This window comes from Cryptotermes secundus, unplaced genomic scaffold (assembly GCF_002891405.2).
Source record: "Cryptotermes secundus unplaced genomic scaffold, Csec_1.0 scaffold953, whole genome shotgun sequence".
Taxonomy (NCBI): Eukaryota; Metazoa; Arthropoda; class Insecta; order Blattodea; family Kalotermitidae; genus Cryptotermes; species Cryptotermes secundus.
Genome location: NW_019732863.1, coordinates 62,438 through 90,358, shown reverse-complemented (window position 1 = coordinate 90,358; position 27,921 = coordinate 62,438). Strand labels below are relative to the sequence as shown.

The 27,921-nt window shown below is 37.9% G+C and overlaps 1 protein-coding gene across 1 annotated transcript in view; it reads left to right on the top strand.

Annotated features, from left to right (window-relative positions):
- The window catches only part of LOC111867806 (protein purity of essence), a 123,087-nt gene that overhangs the window by 41,415 nt on the left and 53,751 nt on the right, over window positions 1-27,921 (top strand). Inside the window, exons 30-49 of the mRNA XM_023857977.1 lie at window positions 262-460; window positions 977-1,179; window positions 3,156-3,315; window positions 3,465-3,646; window positions 4,456-4,701; window positions 5,781-5,915; window positions 6,421-6,685; window positions 8,157-8,354; window positions 10,546-10,641; window positions 12,548-12,673; window positions 15,241-15,374; window positions 16,309-16,466; window positions 17,493-17,642; window positions 17,903-18,113; window positions 19,678-19,873; window positions 21,533-21,688; window positions 22,707-22,940; window positions 23,056-23,178; window positions 24,573-24,718; window positions 27,510-27,620. Of these exons, the coding sequence (XP_023713745.1) occupies window positions 262-460; window positions 977-1,179; window positions 3,156-3,315; window positions 3,465-3,646; window positions 4,456-4,701; window positions 5,781-5,915; window positions 6,421-6,685; window positions 8,157-8,354; window positions 10,546-10,641; window positions 12,548-12,673; window positions 15,241-15,374; window positions 16,309-16,466; window positions 17,493-17,642; window positions 17,903-18,113; window positions 19,678-19,873; window positions 21,533-21,688; window positions 22,707-22,940; window positions 23,056-23,178; window positions 24,573-24,718; window positions 27,510-27,620 (3,429 nt within the window). The remainder of the gene's footprint in view (window positions 1-261; window positions 461-976; window positions 1,180-3,155; window positions 3,316-3,464; window positions 3,647-4,455; window positions 4,702-5,780; window positions 5,916-6,420; window positions 6,686-8,156; window positions 8,355-10,545; window positions 10,642-12,547; window positions 12,674-15,240; window positions 15,375-16,308; window positions 16,467-17,492; window positions 17,643-17,902; window positions 18,114-19,677; window positions 19,874-21,532; window positions 21,689-22,706; window positions 22,941-23,055; window positions 23,179-24,572; window positions 24,719-27,509; window positions 27,621-27,921) is intronic.

Sequence of the window (27,921 nt, the reverse complement as noted above, 5' to 3'; positions counted from 1 at the left end):
TTTAGAAGTTTGCTGTATAAGCTTAATTTGTGGAATATTTTGCACCATATTGCCAAGTTTTCACATATTTTGAGCAGTATTCATGTTGCTTTAGAGATGAAAAGGAAAGGTATTTCAGCCTTCCAACAGGAAGATGAAAATTTGATCAGTGAAGTAACGCTTCATTTGAATTATTTTTAATCCCTCTGGGATGTTATATGATTGAAATTGCAACGGTTTTATTTCCATGGCATGATTTCATGTGTAATAATTTGTGTATAGGCTCTAGTAAAGCGAAGTCCTCAGTCTGGTGAACAGCATATCACACAAGCATTGTCTACTAGTACACCAGGAACATTTGGCATGGAGCAGATGCTGCCAAGCTCTTTGCGTCGTCGACCATCATCTCCTGTCAATATTGATGCAAATGAACGGGGCACAAGAGACCGACAGCGACTTGCAACTTTAGCCAAACAGCTTGGTAGGTCTTCGGATATACAAAGTTTTAGAATGGTGCCATCATTTAGCTATAAGTCACCATAATAGCACAGGTATTTTGAATATTTCTGTTGTGTGAGGTGTGATTAATTTGTGTTTAATGTTTCATCAGTTATATTTGTTTTCGCCTTGTGATCGGTGGTCATCATGCTAGCAGTTTAGTTTTAGCCTATTTTCCTGTAAACAGTGTAGGCTTACGAGTATAGTTCACTATGCTATTTGTAGATGTCTGTTTATCCCTGCTTCCAGTCATTGAACTGTATGAGAATTTTTAAATAAATGTAGTGGAGAAGAGAAAAATGTCCTTTTCTATTACCAGAAACGACACCTAATCTTTCCTAAGTAGAGATTTATAAGACTCAGGTGACTTGTTATTACTGTTCTTTGTTTTTGCAGACATAACTAACAGATCTTAGTGGTATACAGTTCAGCTGTATGTATCTTGTTCAGATTGTAGGATGTTATTAACATGTGCTCTTATGTATTTTTGTCTGTGTAGAGAATTCAAGAGAGATTCTAATGGGCCATGTCTCCAGCAGTTCAGTAGTTGCTTCACTTTTGGATTTGGTTAAAATACTGATGCCTGCAGTGGAAGCATCGTGTAAGCGCCACAGCCCAGTTGGCTGCCACCAGCGAGTACAGACAGCTTTACGTGAATTGCATACGCTTGAGAAACGTTTTGAGAATACTGACCAACTTATGGTAAGGAAATCATCAGAAATTTTCATATTAACATTTGCCTGTGCAAGTAATTTTTAATACAGTTATATTAAATAAACCTCTTTCAAACTGAGTATTTCTAACTTTACTCAAAATATTATTTTCCCACCAGTGTAAGTTGTGAGTCAGTAAACAGCAACTAAACTGCCTTCACATAGGTATTATATTATATTTTAGCATCCCGTTGCAGTGAGGCATTATCCTCATTATTAAAGTACACATCAATAATGCAACATTATAAAAGACATCAAGATTATGTTACTCACTAAAAATGTATTTTAATACTTTATGATGTTAAAATGTCAATAGGACACTATAAGTATATTTTATACATTAAAAGTGATTATCAAAATTTCTGAATTGTCTAGTTTTACATGTATTTTTCTAGTTTCATGACATGTTTCGGCCTCACATGGGCCATCATCAGGTTTTTTTTTTTTTCTTTTTTTTTCCTATTTTGGGGAGTGCACTGCACTGCACTTGTTCACTGTGCTCCTTTCATGCATGTCAGTGTTTAGTTCAATCTCATGATTAGTCATTGCACTCTTTTGCATCTATTTGTACTGCAATATATGTAATGTATATTATATGGCTAGTATAAACACTTTCACAATATTTTATCATGTTTTTTTCATATATCAAGTGTTGCTGTTCTGTGTACTTACGTTTTTGTGCCTCGTATTTTGTTGTGTATGTGTCACTATTGCAGTGCTTCTGTATACTGAACATAGTGTAGTTGCTCCTGCTTATACGAATATATCATTCTAGGCAGTGTGTCTAGTGCTATCTATTGCGGTATTTCAAAGGGCAATCCAAGCATTTCATCTGATATATGCCACTATTATCATATTTTTCGATCTCAGTGTGTTGTTTCAGTATGTTGCTGATTGTGCTTTTTGTACGAAAGACTATTCTAAATTGTGTGTTTTTGAATATGAGAACACTTAGCAGAATTCATTTCACAAGGAATTCTTCATTCAGCATTCATAACAGTGGAGAAGACACACGTAGTCTAGTAAGGAATGGAGTGAGTTGTAAGCAGCTGTTGATTGTGAGCTGTTATAATTGATTTTAATTGTAAAGAAGTGCCAATAAATCCAGTCATCAAATCCCATTATTATTCAAAATGCAAACCATGAATATGTGACAATATTATGAAGATCATGTATGAATAATGTATTGGTTTTCAGTTGGGTACAGCTGGAGTGCGGATATATAGTATTTCTGCATATTTATATTAAATGTATGTTTTTGTTATTTTGATACTGATAACAGTGATATGTGAACTAATATTAGAATGTTTCATTGAAATGGGCCTCATTTTATGTTGTAAGCATAGAAGTGAAATTTATGTACATGATTTTTAACATATCCACTTATGTTTCCATAGTTCTAAGACCGGAGCAAGTGCATTATATAGCATTAACATTTCTCCATGTTTGGAAACAAACATTATTATCGTAAAGAAAATGTTTTGTGAAATTAGAATCTCAGTTTTATCATTCTGCTGGTTTGTACGTTAGGCTCAGATGCCATTGCTAGTAAGAAGTGTCTGATTCAAGAGTTCATGACAAAAAGATAGTAACTTAGTTGGTCAAGAAATTTCCCTCCTTTTATAAATCCCAAAGGTTCATTACCATGTTGACAAGAACCCAACACAGGACTCTGTTTAAAGGCAGCTTAATTTATTCACACCCTCACATTACTTCTGTTTAAAATACATGTGTATGATGTTTGTATCAATATAGAAAGTTGAACGATGCCAAGGGATAGGAAAGTGGCAATGTTGTTGATTGGGAAGGAGCTAGAAACATACTGTTTGATGTGAACAATGAGAATACAGCTGAGCGAGGGTTGAATTATTTCTGTTACAATTTATTTTATAACAGTTGATATCCTCTTTTTTTCTATTTCTCTCCTAATATATAATCAATTAATTGGAATTTTTTATGTTTAAGGTCCCAACATTAGGTTCACAGGAAGGTGCGTTTGAGAATGTTCGCATGAACTATTCAGGTGATCAGGGCCAGACAATACGCCAGTTACTTTCAGCTCACATGATTCGCAGAGTGGCCATGTGTTGCCTTTCTTCTCCACATGGAAAAAGACAGCACCTTGGTAAGTGAATGATATATTTGTTCTAAGCCTGTTGCCACATATCTAGTGCTGTGAGTTCCTGTAATGTTGTTGAGATTGTTTGATCCAAATAAATGAAAAGTTAAGTTTTCATATTTGTATGTGAGTTTACTTTGTGTATTACTGTGCAGCTGTGTCACATGAGAAAGGAAAGATTACAGTTCTGCAGCTGAGTGCTTTGCTGAAACAAGCAGACTCATCCAAACGGAAGTTGACCCTAACTCGACTAGCTTCTGCACCAATCCCTTTCACGGTGCTATCTATCACTGGTAATCAGTGGAATGAGGATTTTCTTGCTGTCTGTGGACTTAAGGTGAGTGAGTTAGTAAGGAATTCAGATGAAAATTAATTTTCTTGTGATATAAAGTTTACTAAATGCTACAGCAACATGTATGGATCAAAATTTAAGAAGAAAAGTTGTAACATTTGCATGACAGTACATTGTAAAAATTTCTTCATAGCCTTTTTCAGTTTTATACAACTACAGGGCCATATTGACTAGAATATAAAACTGACCACTCACCACCGTCTAGTGCCAGGTTTATAAAACTGACCACTCACCACCGTCTAGTGCCAGGTTAAGTATCTAATAATGAAAAAAGAACATGACTCTGAAAGTCTGAAAATGTGATGGTATGTGGCAAATGCTGATACTGTTAATCATAAGCTTATTTGGAGGAGTTACATACTTTGTTATAGTGATGTTTATGATATTTTAATAGGCATTATTGATAGTTATAATCTCTCCTTTCTAGTTTAAACAGGATGGCCCAGGCTAATTAATGTTGTCATTGAGATGCTGCTATAATTGTAATAAATCATTTTTCTGTTCCTGTCTGTTGAACTTGGGATTTCACAAATATTTCTAATTTTACATATGAATCAACTAAAGTACCATTTATAAAACTTCTGTTTTTGAATTCCAGTCTGAGCCGTAAAAACAGTTCTGTTGAGTGATAGAGTGAAATACAGTTGCCCATGCAAATTAGTACTGAACCCCTGAAGAGAGTAAGGGGCGCATCATCAGTCATCCATTGAAGTTATTGCTTATGGAGAGTTGATTTTGCTAATGAGGGAAGCTTCTTAAGTAGTTTTTGTAATTTATTATATTTTCTTAAATAGGATTGCCATGTTCTGACATTCAGCAGTGGTGGGTCTGTGGCAGATCATTTGGTTTTGCATCCGCAATTAGAAACTGGCAACTTTATCATCCGAGCCCTGTGGCTTCCAGGCTCACAGACACAGCTTGCGCTTGTTACGGCCGACTTTGTGAAAATCTATGACTTGAGCCTTGATGCCCTCAGTCCCCAGTACTTCTTCCTAGTGCCCAGTGGCAAGATTCGGGACTGCACATTTGTCTGCACTGAGGTAAGCAGTGCATTTTGAATGGGGACTGTAAATGATTTTTGTATGTAGGACTTCATTCATTGTTTTAAAATGTTACATTTTGGAAACTACTGCTTTTCCTGCCTTCGGATAAGGGGAACACAGTACGAGTATCTTAAGTAGAAACTTACGTGATGGTGGCAGACTTTAGAGTGTGATAACCTGGCAGGAGCAGAGATTTTCCCCTTTACCACTAGACTGGTTCTGTGACCCTGTCCTCAGGTTAACATGGGCTTTTCCCTAGGATTAAAGCACCTAGTTCATGGCACTGCTCACCCACCTCCATCTAGTGACAAGGTTAAGAAAGCCCAGAACTATTACGTATATTCTTCAATACATTTCTTAACTAAAGTGGGACAGCTTTACCATTTCTGTTTTTACAATATAGTGTGCTCAAGGATTTCTCATGCCGTCTATGTCTTTGCATGGTCACATAGTAGAACTTGCTGTCTGGGACAATATATATATTACACAGACAATTTGTTTATGATCTCAGCTTCCGTTCAGTTGGGTTTTCTATTTATTCAATGTTCATGTGATGAAATCCTTTTCTGTAGTTCATCTGTGGTTTCAGTCAGTTTGGTAAGGGATGGAATCCTGCCTAAAATCATAAATATACAAATTCTGATACATTGTAACTTAAACTGGAGCACCTGAAGTGAGACCTAGATTCAGCTGGGAGGATATTATAATGGATTCTAAAGAAATAGGATGTATGGACATAGGCTGAATCCGCTTGAATCAGAGAAGTTTCCAGTGATGGGGGCTTGTGAGTGCTTTTGGCTATAATAAAAGGCAAGGAATGTCTTTGTCAGCTAAGGAAGAATTCTGCTCCAGTGAATTTGTTAATAGATATTGACTGAGGCTGAGAATGCAATCCACTTGAGCCTCTATTAATTTTTATGTGGCAAGTTGGTCAGTGTATTTCTCTAGCCTTGGTTTCTGTACAGTAGTCTTAGGAGATGAGGCTCATCTTATATATGGAGTTATTCCATTTTTGTGGATACTTTAAAAATAAAAGTTCTATTCAGATTGGTGATGATGTATTTTAATTCTTACAGGACGCTAGCTCTAATATGCTACTTATGTCTTCTGCTGGTCACATCTATAGCCAGGCAATGGATGAAGAAAGTTCGGCAAAGCATGGACCCTTTTATGTTACCAATACACTTGAAGTCTATCATTCAGAAATAAAAGTGAGTGTTACATCTTCTGTTTATACTGACCACTACAAAGAATGAAGTCTGCTTGTGTGGGTTTTTGAATTGATATGAAATAAGTGGAGACGTCACATTGTTAACTGAATAAGGATTCAGATATGTTTTGTAGATTATTTGATAATGTTACAAAATTTACTGTCTTCTGGGTTGGGATCCCATGTAGTTTGTTATTAAAAATAGGCAGTTCTTCAGCCAAGATTCTCTATCAGATATGCATGCAAGAAAACGGGTATAGAAAGTTTTATCTCTGTCATCCAACTTTGATAAGTTTCGAACAAATTCAAACTTACGAGTGCTTTGTGTTTTCTGTTGCTATTGAAATGCGAGTTTGTCTACAGGACCAACATTTTCATGTTAAAATGTGTTAGTTTTGACAGATTAGAGTAACTTGGGACCATCTCCTTGAAAGTACTAATGAAAGTGCTGATTGTTTATCTAAATTTTTCATAAAATAAACTGTACTATATCTTTGCTTTTGCAGGATGTCAATGGACAAGTTGGTGGAGGTGGTGTGTCAATTTATTATTCACATGCCCTTCAGCTCTTGTTCTTCAGCTACAGCCATGGAAGAAGTTTCATAGCTCCACTTAAGTATATGGACAATGGATTGCCTGCTGTATTTATGATTAATCTGGGTAAGGCAGGAGGCAATGGAAACAAGGCAAACAATGCCCAGCCACAGCCTTTGTGTCAGTGGAGTGAAGTGCCGAATCATCCAGGACTTGTCTGCAGTGTCATGCAGAGCAGTGAGTGTTACAGATGTCAATTGCAGATTTCATGACCATAATGAGCATATTTGGGGTACGTGGTAGTGTAGTTGGTTGAGGTACTATGCTACAAGCTGGAAGGTTGCAGGTTCGAGTCCTGATGAGGTGGATTTTTTCAATTTATCTAATCCTTCCAGCTGCACTATGGCCCTGGTGTCGACTCAGCCTCTAACAGAAGTGAATACCAGGAATCTTCCTGTGGGGTAAAGGGTGGCTGGCATGTAAGGCTGACAACCTTACCACCATCTGTGAGCCGATTGTGTAGGTAATGTGGGAGCCTCGATGTCTGACAACTCTATGGGCCTTCATGGCCTGTTGCAGGGATAGCTTTACCTTTTTTTAATGAACATATTTACTTCAGTTCTCATTGTAGTGACCAAATTATGTTCTTTTGAACAGGTTGTTGACATACATTAAAAGCCATTTTTAAATTGAAGATGTGAACAGAAAACTTTTGAGCTGAATTTTAATTTATATATAAAGTACTCAGAGATTTTGTGTTCCTTAGCATGTAAAACTTGAAGCTGTTATTACATTTAAAAGTGATAAAATCTGCAGCTACTATCTGTGTGGTTCAGAACAGAATTGACGCAGTTCGTCGTCAGAGAAGATTTTATTATTTATACAGTAAGTTCATTAAATATGCGGTAGCATAGTTGGTTGAGGCACTATGCTACAAGCTGGAAGGTCACAGGATCATATCCTGATGAGGTCATTGAATTTTTTCAATTTACCTAATCCTTCCAGCCCTATGGCCCTGGGGTCGACTCAGCCTCTAACAGAAAAGAGTACCAGGAATATTCTTGAGGGTATGGGGCGGCCACCCCGTAGGGCTGACAACAACCTTTAAGCCAATTGTCTAGAAAATGTAGGAACCTCAACTTCTCACAACCCTATGGGCCTCCAAGGACTGTTACAGGGCTACCTTTACTTTTTTAAGTTCATTAATTGACATTGTTGGAAGCATTGCATAACCTTTGTCTTGACTGGGATGACCATGTGTGAGCCAGGATATCTTAGTATAGTGACTTGCTATGGGCTGGGCCACTGAGTTTTGATTTTTGTAAGATGTAAATCTCTTTCTTTTTGCCTCTATATCCAGACTGGCTCTAAGGCCATTCATCTTTAATTTAGTGGATACTGTGGACACCTTCCCCAGTTGTGAAGAAGCCAGAGCATAAAGTTGATCACTTGCAACAATCTAGATCAGTTTTACTCTATTCCCCCATATGTCTTAATTGCATGACGTGTAATTAAGCACAGGTATGATGATGGTCCTGGAACTGTTACTTAAATCTAGTACCCACTTAACAGGATCTGCTTACCCATACATTTAGACCAAGACTAGAAATGTACTTGCCTGTCGATGGTTGATGACTTTTTCTGGAGCCCTGTGTTTGTTATAATGATGAAAATGTATAATAAACTTTTTTATTTTTTTGTACCTCAGGTAACAATCCTGTAATTCTCATGCTAAAACCAGATACAGTCCTAGTTCAGGAGATTAAAGTTGTTCCTGCTAAAGCTAAGATCATGGATATGGTAGCCATCAGACACCCATCCTCTAATGCAGATCATCGCACTACACTGATCCTGCTGTGTGAAGATGGCAGCCTCAGAATCTATATGGCTGCAATGGAACAGACAGGTTCTAGTAAATTTGATGTTTGTTCTCTGAAATGTGTTGATAATTTTGTAAATTTGCATGATAGACAGCAAATGGAAGAGAATGTCCTACTTTATTTTACATGAGTATTTCAGAAGACCAGACATATTGCAGATATATGTCTGTCTGAAGTTAATTTCAGAGTACTAACTGGTGAGACACCATTTGACATGGATCAATACTGTTTTTATTAAAAGTGTTCCATGAGGGTGAAGTTTGTTCAAAAAATTCCTGAAATGAGGGTACAGAGGAGCATCTCATTGGTCACATTAGGTGTTTTTTGAGTGACCTTATGACATAACTGTTGGTTATGCAAGCCATATTCCCATAGGTTGGATGATCCATATAGTTTTTATAACCAGTTTTGTGATGGAGAGTGTTGTTATGTTGAATATGGAGTTGGTAAAGGAGCAAAGAATTTGTGGTAAAATCTGTTTCAAAGTAGGGAAAAGAGCTGCAGGAACCCACCACATGTTACGTGAAGCTTATGGCAATGATACCATGTGTCAGACTACAACCTACAAGAGGTTCAGATGTTTTAAAAATGGAAGAATTTTGGTGGATGACAGTGAGTTGTCTGGCTGACCTCAGCTTCAAGACCTGAACCTGTGATTGGCCAAGTGGAAAACATCTGTGGAGATCATTGACTGACCTTCCGAGAAGTTGCAGGAGAGGTTGGAATCCATCGATTGAGGCCACACAATTTTAATGGAAGTTTTAGCAATACATTGGGTCTCAGCAAAATTTGTGTCAAGACTCTTGACTGCTGATCTCCTCCAAAGAGCAAATGACGATCAAAATCTTTTGAAAAAGTGTCATTATCAGTGACAAGATGTAGGGTTATGGTTATGACATTGAAATCAAGCATCAGTCCTCGCACTGGAAGAGTCCTGCTTTACCTCACCCCAAGAAAGCATAACAGGTGCACTCACAAGTGAAAGCAGTGCTTTTTTCCGATCATTGAGGTTCTTCACATATGAATTTGCTCCTGAAGGTCAGACAGTTAATCAAGATTTTTATCTTGCAGTTCTGAGATATCTGTTGGATGCAGTGTGAGAAAGCGACCTGAAATGTGGACTGTGGGTAGCTGGCTTCTCCATCACAATAATGCCCTATGTCACACAGCACTGTCAATTAGACAGTTCTTGGCAGAACATTGAATTCATAACCCTTCACCTAACCTCTCCCCTTCTGACATATTTGTATTCCATGAACTCAGAATTACCTTTAAAGGAAGAAAATTTCAGACAGTGGAAGACATCATCAGTAATGCAACAAATTCACGACTTGTAGGCAGTAACACAAACATCCTTTGAACAGTGCTTCCAAAATTGGAAAAGGCGGTGGGAGAGGTGCAGTTCTGCACAAGGGGACTATTTTGAAGGGTGTAATATTCAGTAAACCCTAAGTAGAGAAATATATTATTTTTAGACAAATTTCAGGAACTTTTTGAACACCCCTCATGTGCTTCTTTGGTAATGGCAGACATTCAGCCTCTTTTCACACTTCTGTTTAAGTCCTAAGTAGCATGTCACTAATTAGTGATGTTGTGGCATGATGAATGCATTCCTTTAGTATTGTATTTCTGATAATGGTGAAATATAAAGCTTAGAAGCCATGAGTTTAGTCCTGCAAGCTTAACTCAGTCAATGTTCTGTTAGCTGGTCAAGCAACTGTTATACTGCCAGATAGTAGTGACAGTGGGCTATTATGTTGTTTAAACCTGTTGCTCCACAGAGCTTTGCAGCTTATCCGGATGGATTATCCCAGTAATAGTGTTTACATTTGTGCCACTTAGGTACCCTCATAGGCTTCCCAGATGATGAGTTCTTTTCAAATTTTATGTACTGTTATCTTTGCATGATGATCACAGATTATTAGCATCTTACCAGAGGCAAAACTGCACTTTTATTGCAGACTTAACATTTGTTTATCTCACAGTTACAATGCAAGTATTAGCTAGAGGAAGGAATGCTACTTTTGCAGGAAACTTCTTGCTTGTCCGTACCAGTTGACTCTGATTGGTTGCAGCCTTAAATTGACTTTCCATTGTAGGGTCAAACTGTACAAATATGTTTTCATTCTAAAGTTGCCTGTTATGGCTCTTGAAGTTTTAGCACATGCCATCATCTGTTGCTTGTATAGTTGATTGAAATATTTTTCTTGGTGGTAGGATTTTGGCTGTCTCCAAATGTACAGGCAGTCAGTACTATGACTGCAATGAAACCAACAAGGAAAAAGAAAGTTGCCAAAGCTGGAAAACCACCAGGTAAGCATCCAGGTATTTTTAAACTATTGTGAAATGTGAATGTTTCTTAACCCTTACACTGTTGTGGTCGACATATGTTGATCTCTGAAAAACATGGTGTCCTTGCTGTGATCGACGAAACCTGTATTGCGAATTTAGAGTTTCAAATCTCAGGTTTATTTGCATCGATGTCATTCAAAATTGCCGGGTGCAAAGAGTCATCTATTGGGAACGTAATGAAGCATTATTCATTTCAATGGCTGCAATCTTTTGCCCTCTAGCTTAAGAAATATAAAAGGTTGCATCTGCACAGTGAAGCACACGCTCCGTGGTTTTGTGACCTGGGTATTTCACAGGGCTGGTAAAAATGGCTTCATATAGTGTGCGGTGCTTTCTGTAATAGTTTTAAATAAAGTTGTGGACTTTGGTCAACATGTGACATAGTGATAAGACTAGGATAGTGAGTGAATTATGTACTTTTTTGGCCATCTTGGGCAATCCTGATTTAAACGGACTTTTCCCCTGTGAAAAATACTGAATAATTCAACATTTTTGCAACTTCTGCTGCCTGTTCCCTGTCTGAGGTAAGATCAGTTACATTTATCACAAATTTTCATACTTTGCACTTAAATTATTTATAAAAGATTTATTCAAAAATAATTCAGCACAGAGGGTACTGAGAGTTACTTAACATACTAGCAGTGAAAGGGTTAAGAAGGATATACTCATGTTATGTATTTGACTGGTGTGTTTGCCAAACATAACTTTCTGTTCAGTGCAATGTAATGCATCACACTTTTAACCTATTTATAAGTACAAAAATAGTGTTTCCAGGCAGATTTGAGAGGTTGATATCATTTTGGATGCACTAATGTGACAGGATATTAGTGCACTGTGTTTCAGACCATGAGACTTGTGTTGCCTTTAAAATTAAGTTAGTATGTATTAAGTGAAACACGTTGGTAACCATTTATATTGGGTAAGAAAGTAAATTGAGTTTCTCACAGAGGAACAAGGAAGATACATTTCTTTCCCAAATTTCTGTTATCAACAAAGTACTTTTATTATATGGTAAACAGAAATGTTCAAGTGTCCAGAGATTTTAGTGTATATATTTATTGCATATGAGCTAATTTTTATAGAATAGTCATCATGCCTAAATTGGATATATCAGTAAACTTATTGTGTTCCATGGAAAATATATGTCTTCAGTTTTTTTGTATGTGTTCTGTAGTTTGCTACTGTTAGAGGGTCAGTGCTCTTGGCTAGGAAAGGTAGTTTCTCTTCATGTGGGATAATGGTATTAAGGGCTAGTCATTTAGTCCTTGGTATTTTCTGTGCTTATTCACGTGTAATAGAGTTTATATCATATGTAGGCAGTATGCTGAGTTAAACATTGGGCACAAATTTGGCTCTTTTGCATCCAGCTTTGGTAATTGTAACTATGTTGAACACTGGTTGTTTAAAAATATGGACATACACAAAATAATTTTAAACGAGATAGAAATGTGTTTCATACATATGCATTAGAAAAAAACAACTCTTTGGTCTTAGTCCGCAAGTGAACTATACCGACCGAACAACTGCCACTTGTTGGCAAAGATAGTGCCAACTATTGGTTTTGGTATTCAAGACTGGAGCCAATATTTTCTTGAAATAGCTCCTCAGTTGTCCTCACGAGGCTGAGTGGACCCTGTTCCAGACCCACTACTACTCAGAAAATCTGGTAGTGCCAGGAATCGAACCCAGACCTCTGGATCTGTAGCCAGGAACTCTGACCACTAGACCACAGACGCGTTCTACATACACATTCATTAATTGATATTGTAGTTATAAGTCCATGCTTTCATTTCCTGTATTCACAGTCACAGATGTGGAATAATTAAGAGCAATGATTTCATGTGAGCTGTATCATCCTCTATTGTAGGAATGGTGACTTTTCCAGTAGATTTCTTTGAACACTGCCAAGCAATGAATGAAGTGGAATTTGGAGGCAATGACCTACTGCAAATTTATAACACGCAACAGATAAAGCATCGTCTCAATACTACAGGTAATGTAATGTAGTATGGTAATGTAATGTAATGTAATGTAGTATACTGAAACGCTCCTGTACAGCAGAAGCATTCAGGGATGCATTATGCAAAAAATATATACAAATTTAGTGAGAGGTAATGTGAAGGAAATGCCGCTTGGAAGCAAGGGTAGCCTATGGCAGAGGCCCCACTGACATTTCACACCTCAGAGTATAGAAGTACTTTAATGAATTAATGATTTGTTTGGATGTAGTATGGCATAAAAGTGGTTTTATAGATTTGTAATTTATTTACATTTTGCGTGGCATAGAAAGCTTTTCCAGAATCAACAGATAAGTTCCTTAGGTTGCTGAAAGTGCATGGAGAGCCTTGTCTCATGAGCCATGGCTTTAGCTCACTTCTCCTTTGAAGTTACTTACATTTGCTTATGGTGGTCAGTTGATGTCATACCTTCCCACAAGCTCTTTTGTTGTTTTGGGGCCTGTGGATGCTAGCCCTCATAGAATTTCATGTGTAGTCATGTCTGCCCCACATGACTGAATGTAAGTTATTCTCATATCATATGCCCACTGTTCTTCCCACCAGAGACAATAAATGGTTTGGCTGTAATGCAAGAAAAGCACTTCTTAGCAATTTAAGTTTCTTGTGTTATTTATTTATGTGAGTTTAAATAAGATTGTATGACCAGTGCATGTGTATCTTTCAAGGTGGCAGTCTGCAATATAAATACAGCTGAAATTTTTTTAGAAACCAAAATGTAAATGATGTACTGTTTAGAGGCAGTGTTAAAGCAACAGACTAGAGTATAATTTTAGTGCTGGTGCTAAGGAGATACAGTACATGAAAAGAAGCTAAATGAAGGAGTCTCTAAAGTGAATGTAAAGGCAATTTCACAGTGATTTGGTATCAGATGTATCTTTGTCACTGTCATAAAAGAACTTAAAATGAAAATGTGAGGAATATATTGGCTGTGGCCCAGTAAACATCAGAAACAGTGTCTTGTTGGGTTTGTATGCATTCCTACTGAAGTAGCTACATTTTAAAGCCACTAGTCTGTTCATCCAGTTGTACAGTTGGGTGGTAGAGGACACAGATGAGCCTAATAGCCCTGACCAACGGGAATTGTATTTCTGCCAAGAGCAGTAAGATGTTGACCTGCAGGTCAGAGTGGGGAGCAGCCCCTGTCTGTAAAATGTCCTCAACACAAAATGAGCCAGTAGTTTTCAGAAATGGGTGTTATGTAACATAAAATGTGAGCATTAAAAAAATAAATATCCTGTCCCCTTAAATGTGGGTGTGAGGGGGTGAAATTTTTACTGGTCTTACTCCCATCTCTTAAGCTAGTCTTGAGCTGCCCGTGTTTGGAGGTTAATGTCAAAATGGTTCCTAAAACAAATAGGATATGAGGGTGTATATTGGATTTTACCTGGCTCGGAGTGGAGTCCAGTGGCTGGCTGTTAATGTAGTATTGTTCCTTCATGTTCTCTCAAAACAATTTATTGACTAGTTGAGTGTCTAGCAGCATCTGGAGAAAAATTTTATTCCATTAAATTTATTAGATGATGAATGATAAGAAATTATATTGTGCTAAATGCAAGTTTACAGTTGGAACTGAAATAACAATTTATGAAAATAGAGCTTTTTTTTCATTTCGTGCACCCTGTTGTGTTTCTTTATTGGAGTCTGTTGTAACAAACAACATAACGGTTAAGGTCAACATTACCTTAGCTACATGTTTTTTCTTTCAAAGCCATCATCAGGCAAAACACATGATTACTATATTCACACACACCTGAACTGCAATTTCATTGTAACAGTAAAGCTGGATACTTGAGAACTGTTACATTATAAGATACGAGGTATAAAAATATAATGAATTATAAAATTATTATAAAACGAAAGTTATGGAATAAAATATGGTTAAAAACTCTTCATGTGATATTGCATATTATGAAGTAATTTTGTTGCAATCTTGTTGTTATATTCCAGCAGACATATGGGTGTATTCAAGACTTGTGTGTGTGTATATATATATATATAGTAAACTGCTTGGAGGCCTGTGGTATAGGTGTAGTATTATTTGACATTAATTATTTGGCCGGTGCCTCATTTTACAACGTATTTTGTCCGCTCTGTTGGGAATACAGATTGCAACTATGACAAACATCAGAGAAGAACTAGATTATCACTCCCACTAAGATTATGATTACAGGTATTGGAGAAAGAAAGAAATGAACAGATAAAAGTAGAATATAATTTATCATATACACGAGACCAAAACATATAAGTGGAAGTACATGTACTGGTATATGTTTATTTCTCCCTTTTTCTTTCTTTCTTTCTTTCTTTCTTTCTTTCTTTCTTTCTTTCTTTCTTTCTTTCTTTCTTTCTTTCCTCCCCACATTTATTATTTATTCATTTCTTTTACTTTTAATTTGCAGCGTAGCAGCTGATTAAGGACCTCAGCAGAGGCTTCCTCTTGTTCTTGGTTAACAATTGTTATTGAAAAAAGATTTTGATGTAGAAAATATATATCATTAGTTTATACATAATTAGTCCTGAAATTATGTTTATGCTATCATAGGGATGTATGTTGTATCTACAAAACCAGCAGGATTCAGCATTGAAATAACAAATCAAGACAATTCACTGGTGATGACAGGAGTCCGTATAATGCTTGGTACCCAGGATTCTCAGAGAGCACCTTCATATGTTGAGGTACATGTATTTCTTTCATTTGCTGTAAGTTGAATGAATTATAAAGAGGAAGGGACTACAGGCTTAGTTAGATGAAGCACTTCAGTGTTTACTCTATTTTTCTTTGTGCTCAGTGTAGTTTGAGTTGATATGCTGTTTACATAACGTAAGTCAGCGAAGGTGGTACGCTTTGTCTTCATCATATTTTAGTTTCAGCTTACACATTCTGCAGTGACATCTGTATTATGATGTGCAATCTGAAAGCATTGTGATGAATGTAACTTAACTAGAAGTTAGTTCAGGTGGTAATGTTTCTGATGTGTAATCTGGAGGTACTGGTTTGAATCTTGGCCAAGACACTGATGGACCTGCCTGGGGGTTTAGTGGTTTCCCTTAGCTCCCCTCCCCCAGAAAATGCCATCTCAGTGCCCTAAAATTAGGCCATGTCTGCTTTTTGCCACACCCTTTCCAATTCTTTGTTCACTCATCCAATTAGCATATTATTCAACAGATTATATTATACCATCATTGAGGAGATGCGTTACATACTAGCTGCAGTAGTGCAGTTCTTCAGCCAGTTAGGAAATTATTTGATCATTTTGATATGTGACATCTTAACTGTTACACTTATATTAATAATGATCTTAATAAAAGTATCATTCATTATAACAGGTTTTATTAAGATGGCTGTTATTTGATCATAACTCATAACTCTTTAAGGTCACGACTTTGATCTTGCAAGTGCTTTTACTGTGCTGTGATTGGATATACCTTCTCAGTTTCGACACAAAGGCCTTGCTTATCTTGTTGTTTTTCAGCAGTGTACTATTTGATATGTCAAGATTGTGCCATGGTACAGTGTTTCTGCTTATGCCAGAGGACCAGATCCCTGAAAACTGATGAGGATTCAGCTATGACAGATTATTAAAATTTAAGTTACATGTTTGTTTTTCAGGTATTTGGCCGCAGCATTCAGACAAGTGTTGCAAGAAACCGTTGGTTTGACATGCCATTTACAAGAGAGGAAAGCCTTCAAGCTGATAAGAAACTGATTCTTACATTTGGACCTTCTCAAGATCCTGAAGGTGTCACCATGGTAGATTCTATCAAAGTGTAAGACACATTATTTTGTATTGTTTTGAATGTTTCAGACACATGAAATGGTAGTATGAATGTTGATGAATGAAACCTGTTCAGGGATTGTTGTAGCTAAGGGAACAGAGGCCAATAAAAGTAGTCTACATTTGCAATGAGGCAGGCATACCATTGACACACTGGCTGATGGCTGTCTTCCACAAGTAACTCCCTGGGCTGCTACTGGAACCACTGCACCTTTGCTATCTTGCCACACATGCTAACTGGGTTTCATTTGCATATCCCTTATATTACCATTTCTTCAATTACCATAAAAAAAGGTATCCCTGGAACAGGCCGTGAAGGCCCATAGGGTTGTGAGACTTAAGGTTCCTGCATTTTCTCTATGCAGTCGGCTCACAGACGGCAGTAAGATTGTCAGCCTTACATGCTGGCCGCCCTTTACCCCCAAGGAAGATTCTTGATACTCATTTCTGTTAGGAGCTGAGTTGACCTCAGGGCCATAGCGCAGCTGGCAGGATTAGGTAAATTGAAGAAATCTACCTCATTTGAATTTGAACCCGTGACCTTCTGGCTGGTATCATAGTGCCTCAACCAACTATGCTCCTGCGTGCTCCTGCCAATACCATAACTACATTTTCATTTATTCTGTCAATATTTCAGTTAGCATAGAATGTTTCTGAACAATATTTTTGTCAACATAGGCATGTGATGCAGTTTCTAGAACAGACTGAAGAAAGTTCTGTATGAATGCATACTAACTCCATGGAGTATAATGTGTTTTGAGGAACTGCTGGTCACACAAATGGCCATATTTGATGCCTTTTATGGAACTTGAAGGTTCATTATGACTTTCAGAAGAATATACCAATAGACCCTATTCATCATTCCTTATTTAAGATCCATTTTTGTATAATTCTTCTGCCTATATATAGGTATCTTAAGTAGTCTTTTCTAAATGCAATCTGCATGTATAGAATTTGGTAATATTTATTTGATCTCAGGTCATTTATTTAACATTTCTGTTTGTGTAAATGCTTGCAGGTATGGAAAGACAAAAGATGCCTTCGGTTGGCCAGAAGAAACAGAAGATCTTGCAAGTACATCAGCCACTGCAACTCAGACAGCTGCAGGAACGAGCACAGAGTCTGATAATGTAGCTGTTACCCCAGTACAACTTACATCTTTGGACAGGTGTGATTCTATCGCATGCACATTTTGTATTATACAAGTATGATAATGTTGAGTGAGATGTACAAATTATTTTAATCCATGAATGGGGGAGAAAAGTTCTGGATAGGAACTAATGGAGGAATATCATTGAGGTGTTCGAGATCTGCACTGGACTTTATAGCACCATGAAGGAGAAGAAACGTGGGTTGTAAATAAGTTGTACGATACAGTATGATAAATTTTCTTTGCCAATATAATTATTAAGTCCTTATATATTTCAGAATGATATCTGGAGTCCTGGAGGTTCTGGATGGATGTTTCACATTGCAAGGCAGTGCAGCAACAGATGAAAACAAGACAGCACAGAGGACAGCTGCTGTGGAGGTGGCTACTCAACTTCTTACACTTCCAACTCCCATATGTGTTCAGCTTCATACAAAGTGTCTCCTGGCTGCATTACACCCCACACGAGCAGCTTATCACAACTATAAGGTATGTCTGATACCTTCAGCACTGGAGTGATAACATGTAGTCCTCCCTGACCTGCATATCATGTGTGATAGGGTTGTGATCTTGCCTTTAACCTTCTGATGTTATGTTTTGTGATAGCCCGTATGTCAGTACTTTTAATTTAATTTGAATTTTGAAATTGTTGAACTCAGTCTTAACATTAGGAAGGAACATCATTTTCCAAATAAATTTGGCTCAGTAGAGCTCCCCATTTTTCTGACTACTTGCTGAATGATCACTGGCAATCAGAATTTTGAGATTAAACCCTACAGTGGAAAGAATGTGATTTACATGAACATTGGAGATGGCCTGACAGAGGATCTGGAATTTAAAGATGTTTTGCATTAGAAGTAGAAGGGCTTTGTTCATTTGATCAAGCAGCTGGTATAAGCAAGACTGAAAAGATGTAATCCTTAATGGAACAACTTTCATGAGTTGCTTGCACCTTGACAGTAAATTTCATGAATTCATCAGAGTAAAAGTACTACATACCTCATTGCTGAATATCACTGTCGTTGCCTTCAAAGTACTCCTCTTGGGAATCTATGCACTGATGCCAGTGCCTTGTCCACCCTTCAGTACAGTTTATAACTGTTTTTGTGGAATGGCCTTCAGAGCTGCCATCATATTACTCCTGATGTCATCAATGTCATCAGAATGCTTTCCTTTCAATATTTCCTTTATCTTTGGGAACAGGAAAAAGTCACTGGGGGCCAGATCCGGTGAATAGGAAGGGTGTTCAAGCACAGTTATTTGTTTACTAGCTAAGAACTCCCTCACAGACAGTGCTCTAATTCAAGCTCCGACATTCTCATGATGGCACACCAAAACACACTCAAACAGTAATACACACCACTCAGAAAGAGACTGCTATAGATCAACAACAACACAGCTCTGAAACATAGATATGCCAACATCATCAAACCATACTGAGGTTTCTGTCCACTGCTGCCAGGGCAAGCACACGGTGGCGAGTTTGCAGACTTCATTCTCAGACCTCGTATAGGAAATGGAAGCACTGTAAGCATCCCTCCTGATCGTCAAACTCAATTTAAGCCAGTGAACTTTTGTCAGTAACCATATGGTTTTAATTTAAATTTTAAGATTAATATTTTATATTTGAAGGCATAATTTGTTTCATAATTTGTGTTCTTCACACAATGTTATTAGGGTAATATAATCAAGAAGAATGAGATGGGAAGGAAATTTGGCATGCCTGGAGGAGATGAGAAATGCATACTCTATTTCAGTAAAAGTCAAATTAAAGACCATTTGGGAGGGGTTAATATAAGAAATGGGCCTTAAGAAATGTGAAGTAGATTCTACTGGGTGAGGATAGGATCTACTTTGCAAGCTCTTTCAAGCATGATATTGAACCTTTGTATGCTAGAACTTTCTTCTCCATTTGTATGACTTTTTCTCAATAAGAACTATGTTCCATGAGGTTATGTACAAAGGATTAGTGTTATAAAGCATAGCTTTTTATTGTTTATGAGAAACGCTTCTTGATGTTTTGACAAATACCTGATTGAATTATTTCTTACAGGATCAGGCGCTGCTGAACCATGTTTGTCAGTCACTTTCTGTCTTGGCAGAAGTACGTGATCCAAGGGACCTTGACGCAGAAGCTTTCTATCGACTAGTCCTAACTGCTAGAGGTGTGGCAGTAGCGAGGCCATACAACTTGGCCAAGTTTGCAGAACAGCAGCAGGACAAGACTCCAGTGAGTGAAGAATCTCCAGGTTAGTTCTTGCAATTTGTTTGTGACTGTTAATGTAATTACTGACTTCACATATTTGTATCTGGATAGGTTCTAGACAAAAATTTTGCATACATGTTGATTTTTTTTTAATTAGGAGGTATATTTGTGTTGTGTATAATAAAAAATTTCTTTCTTTCCTGTTTCCTTCTGCACGAAGCAGGCCATTTGTCATTTACAGGACTTAAGTATGAAGTGGTGTATGATGTCACATTTTCTGTTAGAACCTAGATTTAGTAAGTAAGAATGATTCATTGTTTCTTTCATACAGTGCATCTATTTTGATGTGCCAGTTAAGAGGTTAAGTATCTGTTATTGTTACATAGTTTATGTAGTTTTATAATTATTCATCCATAGGATTTAATATACATGTATTTCATTATCATCATAATCTTTTTCCATTACAGATATTACAAAACAGAAACCATAATTTCAAAGATTTTACATACTTCTTTTTCCATTTGGTTTATATTGTAGAGTCTTCTTTTTTGGAACCCTGTTAATATATTCTTTCCAGTTTCTTGTGTGCTGATACGGTTGAATATTGTCCCGACATAGGGACAACATCAAATCAGTGGGTCTGCCTCCAAACAAATTATCCAGTTTCCTCTGGCCGGTCAAAGATAGCCTGGGACTAAGGACACCGGTTGTGTACAGTATCCCATGTGAGTGCGGCAAGGTCTATATTGGGCAGACGGGCCACTCTGTGGACATGAGGTTGAAGGAGCATCAGCAGCACATCCGTCTCGAATATCTGGACAAGTCAGCTATAGCTGAACACAGAATTCAGCTTCAGAATACCTCCATCCTTGCCACCAAGACCCGATATATGGATCGCATCATTAGGGAAGCCATTGAGATTGAACTCCATTCCGAAAATATGAACAGAGAGGGGGGTTCTGTCTCAGCAAGTCATGGAAGCCTCTCATCTGTTCCCTAACCCCCCCCCAGGACATGACGCCAGATCCACAAGGCTACACAGGCCATGACCGACTAACATAGCAAACCCCCAGCTTAAGGGTTACTGCCCTCCCTTTAACCTTGCCTTTCTCTCCCCTGACACAATATCCTATACAAAACCCGGCTTCTGTCCCAGCCCCTTCCCCCCTCCCACTGATTTCCCATGTAACCTTCTCCCCCCCCCTTCCTTCACTGCTCTCACATAGCTGTGTTTATTTCCAACATCAGTGCAGTCTGCTTGCACCGGTTCTCACTGTCTCTTCGCTTGCGGATTTTCTTATTTTTCCTTCTACCCTGAAGATGGAGGCGATACGTTCCTCCGAAACGTCGGTTAACACCTCATCTACACGGTGCCACATCGAAGAAGACTGCTTTCTTCATAGTCACTGCCGTGAAAACCTCAAATCTTACATTTCTAATATTTTGCTTCTTTTATCAGTTCTGTCCATGATTTACTACCGCAAGAATATATTGGTTTGCAAGTGTCTTATTAATTCAGGAGCTTGTTGAAAATGTATGATCTTTTAAAAATAAGCATTTTCAGTATTTCAGTGCAGTTTATTTTAAGAAGATCCTTAGTGAGGATTGACACTTTATGATTTTAAATGTCAGGATTTCAACAAAGGTGTGTGTTGTTTCTCTCTCATGAGTCTTCATGCAACATCTTTTGTGTCTGTTATAGCTGAGATATCAGATGCTGATAGGAAGATGAACCCAAGCACCAAAATAGAGCCAGTCAATGGTGGTCGTCATCTGATGTTACAACTGATAAGTGCAATGTGGCTCTTGCATCAGGCCCACCCAGCCAACATGGCGCTTGCTCCAGTCTGTGTTCCAGGTGAGATGTGTGTTAAATCGTACAGACTTAGGTTTACACTATTTAAGAGTACTGTTACTGAGCACAAAATAACTTTTTAAAAATAATTTTAATTTTTGGTATTAATATGTGGTACTTCATTCTTTTCTCATTTTTTTTTAATCTGTGGGATGAGGGGCAGATGCCTAGTTCCCCCCAACCACCACCAGAAACTTCCATATATCTGGGTGATCAAAAGGTTATATTGTAAGACTGTCTTGTCCACTTACACTTGACAAAGAGCATGTTTTCCAGAAATATCCCTGCTTTTATGTAATTTGTAAATGATGTCCTTACTGACTATGAAAGCATGTTTATTGCATCTAAACCGAGCCTTTTTATTCTCCCTCTTGATGATAGGTTCATGCTTGGCATGCTTTTGCAAAGAATAGAGCTTACTTCAACTTCTTAGATACTAGAATTAAGCGTCCTGTGTAGTCTAGGGGTAACGTTCCCACCTCATGACTCAAGGTACGCGGGTTCAAACCCGGCGGAGGTCGTGAAATTTTTAAGGGCGGAAAAATTCAGGGAACAAGTCCTCCGGTAGGGACTTTAAGCCGTGGGTCCCGTGTCATAGATTTACGGCACGTAAAAGATCCTGACGTCTCTAGGAGACCTCTGAGAAAAATTAATTAGGCAACAATTTCCTGCCCAAGTAATTTCCAACGCCTCTGGTAGATGGGGGAAATATCAGGTACCGACGGCTGACCTCATTGGCTGAACAGGGCTGTTAGCACGCACCAGTACCGGTAGGGTATGGGGACACTAGAAATTAAGGGGATGCACAATGAACCAATAACTGGTCTAAGTGCATGGGGAAACCCACCCCCTCTAATAATAATAATAATAATAATAATAATAATAATAATAAAATAATAGATACTAGAATTTATTTACCAATTGTGTTATTTTTATGCTTGACATTTTATTATATTATGTATGAGCAGAAATATGAAAGGAAGTTTGTTTGAAGACTAATTAATCTGTTTTCCTTACTCAGGTTTGACACATGTTGAAGCCACTGTCCATTCTATTGTTGAAATTATCCATGCTTTTACAACCTGTGACACAGAATGTACAATTACATTGGCAACAAAGCTGTATATGGAATTACTTTTGAGTGAAGACACCGCTGTGAGTTTCAGCGCGAAGCAAGCTATCATTAGAGTACTGCGTCCGCGTTTGAGACGTCGCAGGGTTTTAATCCCCAGTCCTCCACACTGTAGCACACCAGGTAATAGCATGCAAATGTAACATGCCTGCCTGAATTTTTTAGTGTCAGTTTGAATGCTATTTTTGGTACATTTATCAAGTATTTTAACATTATGTTATGAATTCTATTTTGTTAGGTGGGGCAACAGAATTGGAATCAGAAAAGGGCCCAGTCTCACAGCCTTCCCAGGATTCAACAGAAGAGCAGCATTATGAAGTAGACAGTGTGGAACCAATGGTGTTACTTGCCCCAGATGCAGGTTAGTTCACAGTACAATATGTGGCCTTAATTGCATAGTGGGATGTAACTTACATCAAGTAGTATGCTTTTAAATTGATATGGAGTAATATATAGCGAAGTTCTGCTACTGAAACTGTTTAATTAAAGAAATTGTCATTCTGGGTGTTTGTGATAGTGATTTATCATGTCAGTAGAATTTCTTTGTATGTTGCCCATTTNTCATTTTCATTCCTGAATTTCTCTGATATCGTGGGAAAGTTCGATGTGTCTGCCCACCCTCACTTTCTCTACTTGCTGACGTGACTGTCCTGGAAGAATACGACCGCGGGCTGCAAGAGGAGCGTGGGTTTTATGCGAAAACAAGGGTGTGGGGTGGGACTGCGTGAATAGTGCAAGAGGACGCGGCAGGTTGTTAACTGCATTCCTTTCCTAGAATCTCGTCTAACAGGACCTCACATTGTCTACTTACCCTATAGTGTTCCTGCCTAAACCCAGAGAAGTGCAGTAGCGAAAACATGGCAATGGAAAGGAATGTTTTAAGCATTGAAGAGAAAGTCAAAGTGATTCGAGAAATATTGTGTGTATTGTCAGTGAAAAGCACTGTAATATGTCTTTGATATTACACATTTGGGCAATTCTACGTTAATGTTACGTTAGTCTGTACTTAACTACGTATTTCACTAAAAAATGCAACATTTTAACTCAGTTTTTGGTAGATTTTTACGTGACTAACATAAGGCCACTGTGGAAGTGCCCATTTCGGTTACAACGACATTCGTTTATAACGACACTATTTTTAGGTCCCTTTGATGACGTTATAACCAAGTTCTACTGTATATCAGATACAGGTTCTCTCTCCATCTGCTTTGAAGGGTCCTGTGGAGTAGGCTCATTTTCCTTGCACTTGAAAATGGAGACAGATCCAGACCGAGGTTTACATATTTTTGTCAGCACAGTGAACTGTATCCAAAGGAAATTGTCCCGTAATGGAGATTTTCATACTTTCCACAGTAATGGTTTTGAAGTACATAGGGATTTAAAAGGAAAGCCCAGTAAACTGTAAAACTTAATTGTTCGAGTATATTTACACATGTTCAGTGTAATATAATCCTTCCATCTTTTCCATGGTATAGGAAGTGACCTCTGTGTTCGAAATTTTTCAAACCACCGTTCTTTAATATTGTTTCAAATGATTCATTTGCTTGAGTATTCACTGGAGGGACTATGTAGCATATGTTAAATAACTACAGTTAACAATTGTGGATAAGTTTTAAAAGAAAGTTCATATATTATATTTGATAAGAATCCCACAAGATTTTGCCAGATGTGTCATAACATTTGTTCAGATTGAAGCATTGTAGGGTGTATTGATTTGTGATGTATTAGGTGTTCAGAAGGAGAACTGTATTATAGGTGCAGGTGCTACTGGTGTGTCTGTGAATGTGAACCCTATTGAAGCCTTGCTTGGTGCTCCCGGAGCATTCCCACCACTACTGGACATCCCTCCTGATGCAGATGATGAGACTATGGTGGAACTTGCTATAGCCCTTAGTCTGCAAGTAAGCAAATTAATAGCAGTTATCAGAAATAGGTTAGCAGTAGCTGGCATATTTGATTAACATTGCAAAAGAATAGTAAGTAAGCTGGAATGTTATAAATGACATCATTTTAAGTAATAAAGACCTTTTTGTGGTTTTAGAAATTTTGCTGGTCGTTTTAACCATCTGTTGCAAATCTAATGGTACCACAGGTGCACACAACGTATCCATGATTCTGCTGTTATTGTATTTCTTTAAATATGTGCTATTTTGAAAAATATATGAAGTGAAGGTACTACATAGTGCGGCTGTAAAATAACTGGACTCATGCTCTAAAATCTGTCATTCAACTAATCACACAATGGAAATGTTATATCACCTTCAAAGTGATCCCCTCCTTGACCTCTACATGGATCAATGCAAATTTTCCACTGTTGGAAGCAATGCTGTAGCATCTCTTCTGAATGCTTCTTCATTACCTCCATCGCTTTTGCCTTCACTGCATCTGTGGATTTGAAACGGGTTCCTTTTAATGCAGACTTGATCTTTGGAAATAAAAAAAGTCGCATGGGGCTAGGTCAGGTGAGTAGTGTGGATGTTCCAACATGGGGATCTTGTGCTTCGCCAGAATAGTCTTGACAGACAGTGCACTGTATGCTGGTGCATTGTCATGGTGAAGAATCCATGAGCCGTTCTTCCACATTTCAAGTCTTTTTCTTCTCACCTGTTCATGAAGGATTGTCTAAATATCCTTATAGTAGAACTGGTAAACGGTCTGACCTTCAAGCACCCAATCAATGTGCAATGTGAACAGTCCCTTGGATATTGAAAAAAAGATCATTGCTTTGAAATTGGACTTGCTCTTGCATACAGAGATACTGGGTTTTCGGACTTTGTCCATCGTCTGGATTCTAAATAACTGAGGTAAAAAAACGTTTCGGAAACTGGATCTGTTTCCGTCCTCAGGTGAGGGAAGACACCTACTCTGTTGGGTCCCTTAGAAAGAGCTAGCCTCAATCACTGGACTAAGAAAAAGGAAACCCAGTATCTCTGTGTGTTATACACCATTGTCAGAACCCTATAGTATCTACTTTCTGTTGCATGTGTTTTTTTTTCTTTCTTTCTGGTGACCTGTGACTCTTTAAGTGCATGGATTGGCACTTAGTTTCTGGGTCATGCTGAAAAAGGCATGATTCATCACAAGTTCCAGTNCCCAGTGCCACTTTGTCCACCACAAATCCCACTTGACCAGTCCTGGTTCGTCGCAGAGGGATGCCAGCGACTAACTGCTTGAACTATGGCGCAGCCCTGCGCTTACCATGTGACACCCTCTATCTGGAAAAGTTAGCACAAACTTTGCTGACAAGCGGCGGTCGCTTGGTCGGTATAGTTCGCTTGCCGATTAAAACCACAGTGTTTGTTTTTTTTTCTTCATCACAAGTTATTACATTTCCTAAAAAGTCTGGACCATTTTCAGTGTTTTGAAGGATGTCAGTACAAATGTTCATTCGAATTTCCTTTTGCTCAGGAGCGAGGATTCTCGGCACCACCTTCGAGCAGACCTTTTCATGTTAAAATGTTCATGTAAAATCTGTCGAACACTTTCTTTATCACTGTTAGCTAATTCAGTAACTGCTCAAATGCTCAGGCAACGATTTTTTCAAACAGTTTCACTGACTTTTTCAATGTAAGCATCTGCTTTTGATGTGCAAGGCTGACCAGGACACAGATATGTCTTCGATCTCTCCCCTTCCCTCTTTAAATCTTTTGAACCACTCGAAAACTTGAGTATGAGATACACACTCATCACCATAAACTTCATCAACAAATTGTACATTTCTGTAGCGGATTTTCCACATTTTGTCAGGAATTTCACATTGACACAATACTCTACTTTAACATATAACATAATTCTGACGGATCTCAGATACACAGTCTGCTTTAAACGAAGGCTGCTACCACATTGTTGGCTGTATGGCTTTGGAAGTGGTAGGGTTGATAGAAGGGAGAGGACAGGCTAATATGCCACCCTGCTAGCTGTTGCCAAGGCCACAGGGAGTTGGAAAAAATCAGTCTGGTTCACTCCTTGTATACCCTAATGTGGTTTGTATTTTGTATCATGAACCCATATTTCATACATTGAACTTCTTTTAACAAAACTGAGGAAGTTCAAGATTATTTTTTTTTTAAGATAGAAGGCTTTGCTGAACTAATTTTGTTCAAAATTAAGTTAAAACTTAGAATTACTGGGTTTTTGGACTTTGACCATCATCCAATATTGTACATGTACCACACAACACAGTGTTTCCGAAAATGGTTCAGTTTCTGTCCTCAGATGAGGGGGGAAAGGTTTAAAATACCGGATGATGGGCAAAGTCCAAAAACCCAGTAATTCTGGGTGTTATATGCCATCATCAGAACTCTTTATTATTGTTGGTATTACCCTAACATCTCTTAATGTAAACCTTCAAATATCAGATTTCATTGAACTGCATTTGATAGTTTTAAAGAGGAAACATCTGCCTGTCATGCATTAATTTTATGCACATCATGCAAAAATGTAAAATGTGACAATCTTTTGTTAAGTAGAAGTTGGGTGAACAATTGAAGAGTCATGAGAACTGCAGTCTTCACAGGGAATGTGAATGCTTGATGAGGTTTCAGCTAACCTACTACATTCAGATGGAACCATTTCCAAGTTATTTGTTTCTTTTATCCGTCTTATCATAATGCCAAAGAAATATGGACTTGTGCATGTAGTATGTTGTAGTTGAGCTTCTTATGTTTCTTTGCTTTCTTCTCTTTAATTTAGGACCATGAGGGTGGAGCAGACCTACAGGTGCTACAGCAAGGTTTGCAGCAAGGACTACAAGGACTGGCTAATCTTCAAGGACTTCAAAATCTCAGTGGTCAAGCATTGCAGGTATTCTTTTATAATATTTGGCACACCTTATCTAGGAATCTGTATGGGAATGTACATTAAATACAGCTTAATATTTAGTGTTCCAAATTTTATTATTTTTCACCATGGTAATCAAATAAAATGATATTTTAGTATGTCAATTATTGTTGTGTTTGGTAGTATGAGTATGAGGGGTGAGCCATAGAAACCGGCCCTTGCACTGTGACCTTCAATTATCTATTGTGCTTCCCCTTTGGATTAACTCTTTATTAATCCTACACTTCGAATGAAATGTAGGACTTTATTTATGGGGTTGTCATGA